This window comes from Anolis carolinensis, chromosome 3 (assembly GCF_035594765.1).
Source record: "Anolis carolinensis isolate JA03-04 chromosome 3, rAnoCar3.1.pri, whole genome shotgun sequence".
Lineage (NCBI taxonomy): Eukaryota > Metazoa > Chordata > Lepidosauria > Squamata > Dactyloidae > Anolis > Anolis carolinensis.
In genome coordinates this window covers 229,776,107-229,788,722 of record NC_085843.1, presented here as the reverse complement: position 1 = coordinate 229,788,722, position 12,616 = coordinate 229,776,107, and the positions used below count along the sequence as shown (strand labels likewise).

Genomic DNA, 12,616 nt, shown 5'->3' with positions numbered 1-12,616 from the left:
ACGACTTGCAGTTTCTCAAGTCACTCCTGGTATTTTTTAAAAAAACCCATAGTTTTCTCTTTAGGGATATAAATAAAATGATCATGCTCAATACAGTGGGCATCAATAAGAAAAGAGAAGAAGTAGATTACAGATGGAGGGATTCAGTCAAGGAATCCACAGCTCTGAGTCTGCAGGACTTGAGAAGGACTGCTGATGGCAGGGGTTGCTGGAGGTCTCTCATTCATAGAAGTCACCACTTCAAACTGATTTGAAGGCCAACAAGAAATATTATAAATTTCCACTTATTTCTTTTTCATATGGAAGAATTAAAATACCCTTTCTTTCCACTGAACAAGATTAAGACAATTTATACACATTTTCAACATTTCTGAAAAAATGAACCCCCCCCCCCCAAAAAAGTGCAAAGCAACATGTTTTTGTTAACAAAATGCATTTCTCTATTGCTTTTGCCAGCAACAACAATATGCTGGTCTTTTCATCCTCAGATGGGGAAAAAGTCTTTGTAGTGGTTAACATATTTACAAGGTACCCCACTGTGTTAAGGCATTCTGTTATTAAGGACAAGAAATGTTGAATCTCCTACCTCTTTATTAACTACTACTGTCAGAGATGAGAAGAAAATATAGAATAAGTGTGCATCATTCTAAAAAATAGGAAAATATGGTCCCCTTTCATATTATTTGAAGAGCACCTTGGCAGACATGACCAATAATGGTGTCCACTTCTTTAGTGGCTCCAGAATCCTACACAAAATCTTCTAGAAGTTAAATGTATTCTGTCTCAAACTTCCTAAAACTCCTTAAAAGATCCAAATTTGAATCTGTTTCTTTGGGTTGCATTCCAGACGAGCCAAGTCAACTGCAACTGCAAATAACAGAAACCAAGAAGGAAGCAGTGGGAGGGGATGCTCTGTGTTTTTAGTCATTAAAATATTTCCTTCTATTCTATGAGAAATCATAGAATATCATTAGGCAGACATGCTATCCTTTGTGAGCAAACCATCTGTAGCTGCTTAGCTTATGAGTGATATGTATTATACAATATGCTTCATAACACCAGATTCATTCATAGGAAGTGACTGGCAGGAAAACACTGTACATGCCCTTGTGTACTTGCCAATGTGCTTTTAATAGACAACACATGGCACTATCACCCGCAATGCCACTTTGAAAAATGCTATTCTGTTGCTCTTGGAAGCGGTTCCGACCAACCAGACTCAAGTGGGAGTGTATTCTTTGGTTTGGCATAATTTTCTGTTTGGCTGCATCAAAAACAAGGAAGCTTGATTGGTAGAGCTGCTTGAAATATCTTTCAAAACTCAGCTGTTCTCAAACTGCAGACGGGGCATTCAGAAATCTGAATGAATTACTGAGACTGGCATCTTGTCACAAAATTTATCAGTTGTATCTCAATAATAAATTAACTTTACACACAAGCACACATACACACACACACACTTCTTAAGTTTCATATTTGAGGATGAACCAGAAAACACAGAAGATATATCTAGTGAAGGCTTCTATAAGAAGAGATTAAGCAGTGTTTATTCTGAAAGTGTAACTTATAAAATATTACTTTTCACACTGTTTCACCAAACCCTTTCCCCAAACTTCTAGCACACTGTCAATCCGAATAGGAATGAATTTATGTTTCATGCAACATTTCATTGGGGGGGGGGGGATACTGTCTCTGATGTCCACGTTTCAATAAAAAGCTAGGGGATTACAGATCAGTAGTCACTTCTAACAGATGATCCGATTTCCCCCCTTGGATGCCAGGTTGCTACTTCAAAATTATTTTATATGCATTAACAGGAGATTCATCTACCCACTTATCCATGCTATGTAAAGTTCACAGATGGATCAAGTTGCATGTATTCAAATACAGCTACAGACTTACAGGAAAAACTTCACATATAGAAAAAAGATTAACAATTAACTTGAGGGGGAAAGACATTGGAAGAGAGAGTAAACAAACTCATTCTACAGAACTATATGAACCAGACAACAGTTACACTGTATAATTAACAAGTTAGGAAAACCAAATCCTATGTGAGTCACCCCAACTGAGTGATTGCTTGGTTAACTTCTTTCATGCCTTGTTATACAACACAACTAGTCAAGGAGGTGACTTAAATAGATCATTACTGATTATTGCTTTCCCCATATTTTGTGTGTCTGTGAAAAACGGAGCTTAATATTCATTATAACTATGAATTCTATAACTGTAACAGCAGACAATTTTGCTTATTGTTAAATAAGCTGCAAAAAGAGAAGCAATATTGAAAATTTTTATCATACAGCCATATATGAAGCTAGGCTACAATGCAAGCTATTTGTTTCTTTAACAAAAAACTACAGTGGCCACATTCAAATGAATAGGTTTAGCCATGTGCAGTTTTGCAACAGTTCACATAAAAGGTAATACAACACTGTGTTATATAATTTTGCATTCTAAATGCTTCTACCAAACAGCGGCAAGGACCATCAGTAGAGAAGAGGAGACCACAAGCCTACCAAACTGCCGACGCCACTTCCTGAAGCATCCAGGTGTTCCTTGAAAATCCCCCATCCACATTCGGCTTCTGTCTTACAGCCTATGCTTGGACAGTGCGTTCTGACAAGATGAGAGAAGCAGCTGACTCATTCCCAACCTGTTCCCAGCAGGGTTTGGTTGGGATTTTTTTTTCTTTTTTACCCTTTTGGTTCCCTCAGACTTCTCTCAGTCCTATTCAAACAACATCCCTGGCTTTGAGGCCACGCCTCGAGGAACGGAAACAACAGCCAGCCCTCTGGAACACGTTTCCTATAAATGAGAAGCCTGTACAACAGCCAGCACAACTAGCAAACTGCCGGTTAACCAAATATGACTAAACACACACACACACATACATGAAAGAAGGCAGGATTGGCGGTTCTCAAAAGCAACTTTGAAATCTGAATCCACAGCTCCTGCAACACCTTCCAAGAAGGTTCTATTTTCCTAGCCCAAAGATTATAGCTGGTGGAAAATGCAACTGAAACATATCATTATGGAGCATCTACAAATATACAAGCAGCTCTAAACAAGAACATAGACTTCATTTTAAAACGATCTTTCAGTATCATGTGAACAAAATCTATTCTACACAGTCCAAAAACATGTCTTTGAACTTATTACTCATGCTTATAGTAAGTAAGTAAGTAAAAGTTTATTTGTATACCGCCCTCTCTCCCGAAAGGGACTCAGGGCGGTTTCCAATATAAAATCAGCATAAAACATTGTACAATAAAACACTGAAAACACTATAAAATGCTATAAGAATTAGAAACAAAAACAAAACATAACAATTGACTAAAACAATCACATAAGCAGAAGGAATATAATCACCCAAATAACATGAATCTGCAAAGAAAGAGGGGGAAAAAAAGACCACTGAGATGGAGGAGAGGATGGCCTGGAGGGACCACTAGAACTAAAATGCAATGTGATATTCTAAGATGCTTTGGGGCAGAGGAATAAAGTGCAGTGTTTCAAGTCAAAGAGGTGGCCTGTGCAACTACTATAGCTATGGGCTCGGTTATCCAAAGGCGCAGCGGAAGAGCCAGGTTTTAAGCAGCTTTTTGAAGGAAGCCAGGGTGGGTGCTTGCCGGATCTCCTCCGGAAGGGAATTCCAGATCCAGGGAGCAACAATAGAAAAGGCCTGCTCCCTCGTCCCCGCCAACCGAGCCTGGGATGGTGGCGGGAGCGAAAGCAGTGCCCTACCGGTTGAACGAAGAGGACGAGTGGGATTCATAGCGGGAGATGCGGTCAAAAAGGTAGGCGGGTCCTAAACCGTTTAGGGTTTTATAGGTAAGAACCTGCACCTTGAATTGGGACTCAAGTATTTTTTGGTACAGGTTGAGTATCCCTTATCCAAAATGTTCAGGACCACAAGTGAAAAACCCCACCCACCCCAGTTTTTATTATTATCTGTATTTGCATATATCTGCATATTGAAATATCTTGAAAATCGGGTCAAGTCTAAACACAAAATTAATTTATTTTTTCAGAAATACCTTATATTTTATCCCCTTCCTAATGAATTAAAGGTGGCTCCCTCCCTCCCCGTCTTCAAGAAACAGCTGATGACATATCTGCTCACTGGCTTATGAGGAGGAGAAGGAATAGATGGTAATTCTACCATTATTCCTCGGATTAATAGCTATTAGCTACCATCTGTATCCGTGCCCTGTTTGCCCCACCAGCTCAATAGACATCTTGATCAGTAATCAATCTATTTGCCCCCAAGGAACTGGGAGGATTTCTGTTAGATGTTTTGTTTTCTGTCCAATATAACAGATTGCATTTTTAATTTAATTTTAGTTGTTAAGTCAGAATTTGTCTTTATATGTGGGGTTGCCAATTTTCGTTATTATGGGTGTATTGTTGTTGTGTTCGGGCATTGAATGTTTGCCTTTTATGTTTGGAATCTGCCCTGAATCCCTCTGGGGAGATAGGGTGGAATATAAATAATAATAATAATAATAATAATAATAATAATAATAATAATAATAATAATTGTTATTATGATTCTAAAATCACCCTTAGACTGTGTGTAATAATAATAATAATAATAATAATAATAATAATAATAATAATAATAATTACACACAGCCTAAGGGTGATTTTATATAATATTTTAAATGTTGTGCCTATAGCAAAGTTTGCATATTTCTGAATATCAGAAAGCAGTGTTAGTCACTATCTCAGCTACCCATGTGAGCAATTGCACATTTAGCAATTCCATATAAGGAATTGCACCAGCTTGTATCAACAGCATTTACTTAGCTAGTCCAAGAATCACAAACCACCTCCTAATTTTATCCAAGTACTGTTTAATTAGAATTTCTTTAAATTCCCTCTGTAGTTGCAGTGCAACTCTCCAAGGGGGAAATGAAGATAGTCCTTTTGATAAACCTGTGATGGAGACACAACATAGGGGTGGTTGCTTTCTAGTGAGTCAAACCATTTGTTTATTCCACTCAATACTAGAAAACCTGATTGGTACATGTTGTCCATGGATTCTGGCAGCTGTTCCTATTCTATCTGAAGACATCAGGGACTGAGTCTTCTGCATGCAAATTAGGTATATCGCTGAGTTACAGATCCCCCTCTTCAAATGATAGTTGGTGGTTGTGTATAACTTTGCCTGTCCATTCTCAGTAGAATCTGTCAGTCTACCACAGCACTCAGCATTATTAAAAGTGATTATAATAGCTCTATTTATTATTGAAATCAGCAAGGAGTGGCAAAGCTGACAAGAGGGAAGCTTGATGAAACTGTAGCTAGTTGGGTTGGTGCCCCTTTTTATCACTGCTCTGAAGTTATGAAATGAATTCTAGATTGGACGTATGGGTTGTATTCCTAAGGCTGGAAAGAATTGCTTCCCTTTTTGCATATACTTGAGCAGAGTCTAATATGAGCTGTTAGTTTGACAACATCTCAACTGACACCTCCTCATTTCTGGGCTATTTGCAATCACACCACTCAATAAGGTATGTGTGTTTATAACCCTTGTTATGGTAAAATAAAAATATATTTTGCCTTCCCATTTTTCTCAATGCATCCTGGTACAAGACAATATGGGGCAAACGTTTTGGTTCACTTTTCATAGGAGAGTAACTGTTCAAAAAGTATTATTTAAACATTCCAGTATTTTTGCCAGCACTGACAGCGAACAATACTATTGACTTTGCTGATGGTAATCTGTTAGCCCTAGTTTCCTAGTGTGAGACCAAGGTTAGTGTAACCAATTAGTGGAATGAGCCATAGGAATGCTGTCCTGCTCTATTAGTTCCAGGGAATAGCAGAGGCAAGATGAAATATTACTGCAGGGTTTTATCTGTCTTAATTAGGAGTGAATCAACTGTAAAATGAGAGCTGAAATTCCATATTTTAATAAAATAATTAAGGCAATAAAGATGCCGATGCCATTTATCAGCCATGCAACATAAACACCCTACAGCAAGTTGTTAAAATAAATAAGCAACATCTTATCCTATCAAGAGCTGCAATTTATCCAATCGAGTCATCTTAGATATTGCTGGGGTGGGGGCAAAAGAAATCGTATTGACTGCGAGCAACTCACATATATTCCATGTATTCTCTGTTAAACAGGTATACAGAAACATTTAAGTGCTTTGATCTCATGAGAATAGCACTTTATAAAGCAGAAAAGAATGAGGAAAGAAGGAAATAGAAAGACAAAACTAGTAGCACATTTAACACCAACTGGTTTTTATTTTTGCATGAGCTCTCATGAATATAAATTCAGTTTCCTTTCATACCTTTTCTCAAAGAAGTGTGACTGAAAGGAAAAAAAGTGAGACAATGCAAAACTATCTGTTATTTCAAAGCTGTGAACTGATCAAATCACCTCACCCCCAGCTTTTTCTTATATAGCTTGGGAAGCAAGGAGGGCATAATAAGGGGTGCAAGATGTCTGGTTGTCTGTAGCCCCTTCCACACAGCTGCATATAATCCACATTGAACTGGATTATATGGCAGTGTGGACTCAGATAAACTAGTTCAAAGTAGATATTGTGGATTATCTGCCTTGATATTCGGGGTTATATGGCTGTGGTTATAGGGCCCTATGACTTTCTAAATCAGTGGTTCTCAACCTGTGGGTCCCCAGGTGTTTTGACCTACAACTCCCAGAAAACCCAGCCAATTTACCAGCTGTTAGGATTTCTGGAAGTTGGAGGCCAAAACATCTGGGGACCCACAGGTTGAGAACCACTGCTCTAAATAAAGGGTGGAAAACTAGCAGCTTGTAGGTTGCTTACTGTGTTTTCAGTGGAAGTTGACAAAAGAACCATGCAAAAGGACCTAGAGATTCCTATTTAATATTATTTATTTACCCTATTTATATCCCGCCCTTCTCATCCCGAAGCGGACTCAGAGCAGCCTTACAGATAGGTGACAATGCAATGCCATATAAAACAATCAATCAATTAAAAATAACGAGTTACATTTAAACCATAGACTTAAAACACCTTAGCAACAATTTTCAAAAACCACGCAGTCCAAAATCATAATCCAGAGCCATTCCAGTTGTCAATTGCAAATATTTCATATCCATTACTGACCAAAGGCTTGGTCCCACAGCCATGTCTTCACTTTCTTTCTGAAGGCCAAGAGGGATTCCAAGAGCGAATATCTTTCTCAGATCTACAAATAATCACATATCAAAAGTGAAACCCGCAGATATGGAGGACTGACATGTATTTTGATTTTTATGTTGGAAATGCTGAAAGGGAATACATTTATAATTCCATTTCAATCTACCATTTAATTTGAGTCACAATTAAATGGTTAATCGGGTTCCTTAAACCTGATTAAGTGAATCAGCAGTGAGGATTCAGATGCAATAACTAGCGGGTGTTTGAGGAAGACTTGCAACATTTCTTGGCAGGTTTGCAAAAAAAAAAGGGGGGGGGAGCTATGCAATCAAGGTTCTTTGTTGCCATGAGACTCTCTGATATATGTAACAATACAACTTTAATAAGACCAACGAGCAACCGGATTATTAGCGTATGGTGGAAAATGGTTCCAAGTCAATTAAAGGGTGACTTTAGTTTGCTTACTTCATTGGGTGTGGAGGAAAAGATTAGTCAATGGAACAAGGTCAGTTGGAGAGGTGTAAGATGCATTTCTCTGGGCCAGCAGCACTGTGGCCAAATGGCATAGAATACAGGGGTGGTGGTGAAAGTATACATATAAAAGAAAAGCCACTAATGTCTTCACTTTGCAGTTGTGAAGACTTCCAGTTCTCTGACTTCAGTACTATCGCTCTACACTGTTATCTGAGGTATACTGTAAGCACTTTCACCACTTGAAACTTCTAGGAAAATCCAAAATGAGTCACCTAAACCAGCTCTGATGATGACAAACATGTGGGCTGAACATATCTGGACTACACTGTGCCTGCAATGTAGAATGCTCAATTCCATTTCAACCATGTTTTGTGACAAAAGCTGTCAGAATGAATAGAAATAAAAGTTGCTTTCAGCTATATGTGTGCCAGTCCACATTTCTTGCCTTTGGTCACATGAACTGGCTCCATCTCATTATCCAAAAGTTGAGATTTCTTGTTACATAAAGGATATGCAAAAAATCTCCAATTGAGGTTCTTAGCCTCATTGCAGCAACAATGCACAGGGAGGTGAAAAGATCTCCAGTACAGGATTTTCTGAGTCACCATGAAGCCTCCAAATTAAGCTGTTTGGTATGCAACCGTGTCTGAAGAATTTCTGGAAGCTGCAGCTAGTTCAAAATGAAAGAGTTGCATTTCTGTCTGAAATAGATTATGGCAATCATATAACTGCATTTCTAAAGGAATTGTATTGGTTGAATTCAGGTCTGCTGTTAAGTTAAAGCCCTAAATGACTTGGGACCTGAATATTTGCAGGAGACTCTCTTGATATATTCCTGGATAAGAACCTGTAAGGACTGAGGTTTGTTGTCTGTCCCACTTGTGGGACCAATGAAGACATGGAGAAAGGACCTTCTCTGCTGCAGCACCTTGGTGTGATTAGTGGTAATGTTAGTTAAAAGGATTAGTAAATCTCACATACATCCCCGCCTTGACACCAGTTGTTTACTTCAGCTTGCGGATGTCATATATTATACTATGCTGTTAATGTATAGTGTTTTAATTGGTTTGGCTTCTTGTGTTTGTGTATTTAGTTTAATCTTCAGCTTAGGTTGTTTTATAAATTATATCGAGTTATTTTTATTTCATGTTTTACTTTTATTGTTTGATTATTTTGGGGCATTGAATGTTTGCCATTTTTATGATTTTCTGGAAATTGCCCTGGTTGTTGTTGTTGTTGTTGTTGTTGTTATTAATGTGCTTTTAAAAATACCTTGAATCTATAACTACATATATGGTTTGGGATTTTTTGACTTTTTACATTATTAATTTTTAACTTTTTTTTAGTGTCAGGAGCAACTTGAAAAAAGCCTTATTCAATGTTTAATATGCTTTTTTATTGTCTGCATTGTTTTAAACAAAGACAATAATAACTAAACTGCCATTGGAATAAACATTTTACAGTCACTAGGTAACAACGTATCCACCTTCAGAACTAAAACTGAAATGGCAAGATGATATGTGGCTGGAGAGCTTGAGACAATCACAAAAACCTCACGAAAAACCAAGGAACCCATTGTGGATCTTCTAACCCAATGGTGTCCTTTGGTTCTCAACGCCCGGCTTGCCTGCATCCTTTCCTCAACAACGCCTCAGTCCTCTAGTGCTTATTTGTTCTCTAACTCAGTTTTCAACTATTCTGAGACCAAGCCAGCAAAGTGTAATTGTTTCTCCAGATGATATCTTTTGAAGTTAACTCTGAAGATGCTGAAAAGAAGAGCTTAAAATACTCATAGTCAGAAAAGCTAAAATGTCAAAGCTTTTATTACTTTACAGCTACTAAACAAATAATTCAAGGGGACTCCATTGCCTAAAATATTAAGTTATCTGTTTGCTAGCATAGTGTTCCTTAAAAAAGTAAGGAGTCATAACCTGATTTGTAACACTTATTTCAATAGAAGCTTGTTCTATTTCTAAAGATACCTGTGGGGAAAAAACACTTCTTTAAATGTTCCATATTGCTGATTGAAACCATGCATTGATTATGCTCTTTTCACCTCAGTTTCAAATTTAAAAGAAAAACTTTTTAGAACCCTCTTTATATGGCAATTATTATTATTATTATTATTATTATTATTATTATTATTATTATTATTATTATTAGATACACAACAAGATTAGTACACAGCAAACAAGATCACTATGCTGGCTGTTATATTGGATTATACATGGGATACTTCCCAAGTGTCTAGGATTATGTGATGTACCATTGAATAATGCATGCAGATCCAAGTAGAGTGGTCTTTTGCAGCTGACAGAAGGCAATTTTGTCAGTGCCAATCGTTTTTAAGTGCTGGTCAAATTCTTTAGGCACTGCATCCAGTGTGCCGATCACCACTGGGACCACCTTTGCTGTGTCAGAGTCTTTGCAGTTCAATCTTTAAATTCACCTATGATTATTATTATCTTATTATGATTATTATTATTATCTTTATTTATATGCCTCCTTTCTCCCCAAGGGGACTCAAGGCAGGTAACAATCCACACTAGACAAGTTTAAAAAGAGCAATACTAAAGTAAAAAAACAAGCCAGAATAATAACCGCTTCCTATGGTTGCTTGATCTCCCTCCTCAGCCAACAGCATATCCAGCCAGATCTCTCTTTAGAAATTATAAATGATATTCTAAGAAATTTATTTTTCTTAGAATTGATGAAATATAACAGTTGCTTCATTTCCTCCTCTTTATATTTCTCTGATTGTTTGGAACATTCATTCTTCTTTAATATCCCAATATTCTCTCTAAAGGACTTTTGACATGGAACTTAACATTCCTCTTATTCTTCCCAGTTCACCAAGTACTTCTTGATAAAAAGTTGCCCTGCTGTGCACAACAGGGTGCCCCCTTCTTTCTGGAAATACAGGCATTTTCCCACACCCATCACTAAGATGTCTGGCAAGCAGAAACCAACCTTGTCAATGTTTTTAAACTTTGTCCAACTCAATACTTCTTTTTTACCAAATAGTTTCTTACAATGGGTTGCTGTGAATTTTCCGGGCTGTATGGCCATTTTCCAGAAGCATTTTTTCCTTAAGTTTCATCCACATCTATGGTAGGCATCCTCAGAGGTTGTGAGGTCTGTTGGAAACTAGGCAAGTGGGGTTTATATTTCTGTGGAAGTGTTGTCGAAGGCTTTCAGGGTCAGAATCACTGGGTTGCTGTGAGTTTTCTGAGCTGTATGGCCATGTTCCAGCAGCATTCTCTCCTGACGTTTCACCCACATCTATGGCAGGCATCCTCAGAGATTGTGAGGTATATTGGAAAGCTAAGCAAGGGAGGTTTATAGATCTGTGGAAGGTCCGGGGTGGGAGAGAGAACTCTTTGTCTGCTTGAGGCAAGTGTGAATGGTGCAACTGGCCACCTTGATTAGCACTGAATGGCCTTGCAGCTTCAAAGCCTGGCTTCTTCTTGCCTGGGGGAATCCTTTGTTGGGAGGTGTTAGCTGGCCCTGATTGTTTCATATCTGTTTCTCACAATGTCTCCATGTTTTAATCCATAATTAATCCATGTTTAATCCATAATTAACAAATTCAAGTTTATTAAGTAAAGCATAAAAATAAATATTTCTAATATCATTGTTACAATCCTCTTTGTTCATTAAAGTCTGCATTTATCTAACGCTAATTAAACTTTATCTCCTTATTTAAAAAAGAAGGCAATTTACCGAGGTGGAGGTATCACAACTGAATCCAAAATTCCTTTATATCCAGACACTAATAAACAAAATCTAGAAATTAGAAGTTGAATAAAGAAAGAGAAGTTTGGGGGCCTAGTGTCCACATAGAACAGTGGTTCTCAACCTGTGGGTCCCCAGGTGTTTTGGCCTACAACTCCCAGAAGTCCCAGCCATCTTATCAGCTGTTAGGAACTCTGAGAGTTGAAGGCCAAAACATCTGGGGATTAGCAGGTTGAGAACCACTGATACAGAGCTCCTTTCCAGCTTTTCAGGTAAGCAGATGATGGTAGGGCATGATGAAACTGTAGCTCCCCCAAGCAAGTTTCACATGCCATTATTTTTGGTCTCCACAGCAGTTGCTGGTTAAACAGCCCTTGTGAGCAATCCCCTTTGATATATCCTTAATCTGGGAAGATAATTGCTGACTGGCATTTTCCTCTAATTAGCAAAATAAAAAAATAAAATTGCTTCTTTCCCCAACAAGCCCTGCTATAGAGAGGGCTTTACCTCGCCATCTTTTTCTAGAGGCGTACACTACTGCCTTTCACTTCCTCAGGAATGACCAAGTTTGGACCTCTTAATTTTCCTGGTACTGATCTAATAAACAGCTAATTCAAAATGGATTTTAAGATATCATTACAGCTGAGGTTTTCAAATATAACAAAAGGGATTCATGGCACTGTAGCTTTAAGGGGAAAAATGATACTAGTTGGGCTTTGTCTCGAATCTTGGATGCCTTTGCATTCAGAATTATTTTGTCACAATGGTTTCCTGCTGCCAAGACATGCTTCAGTTCCAAGCACCGGGGGTAACTTGATCCAAACAAAACACATGCACTTCTCTTTCCAAAAGATTAGATTGCTCTTTTACACAGAAATACATGTAATGCTCATGGGGAAACATTTCTCCTCCTTTTTCATTAATATTAGGAATACATTTACCAGTCAAGCAGCTAACTATCCAAACTGGTTTCTTAAAACCAACAGTATTTTACTTTACTTTAAGTGAACTCTCACTCCTGTCCAAATATCAAGGAAGCGTGTAGAGATGACAAGAGATGAGAACAAATTTGAACAACCTAAATATGTTGATGTTTGAATGCACACATACTCCTAATGTAGTAATACAGTCCACTCTCAGAAAGGTAGTTGTAATAGTTCACAGTGAGAAGTCATATTATTATAGAATTCCTCCTTGTTGCAATGATCTTCTGATATAATAAAGGTAAAGGTTTTCCCCTGACATTAAGTCTAGCCATG

General features: G+C 37.8%; 1 protein-coding gene across 8 annotated transcripts in view; it reads right to left on the bottom strand.

Annotated features, from left to right (window-relative positions):
• sh3pxd2a (SH3 and PX domains 2A) overlaps positions 1 to 12,616 on the bottom strand; it is a 304,174-nt gene that overhangs the window by 55,002 nt on the left and 236,556 nt on the right. The window contains exon 1 of one of the 8 annotated variants that reach the window (XM_016992170.2): positions 2,520 to 2,888. The exons of the other annotated variants lie outside the window; for them this stretch is intronic. Coding sequence (XP_016847659.1) covers positions 2,520 to 2,580 — 61 coding nt within the window. The 5' untranslated portion in view covers positions 2,581 to 2,888. Of the gene's footprint in view, positions 1 to 2,519; positions 2,889 to 12,616 lie in introns of those variants that run through there. 8 annotated transcript variants of the gene reach the window in all.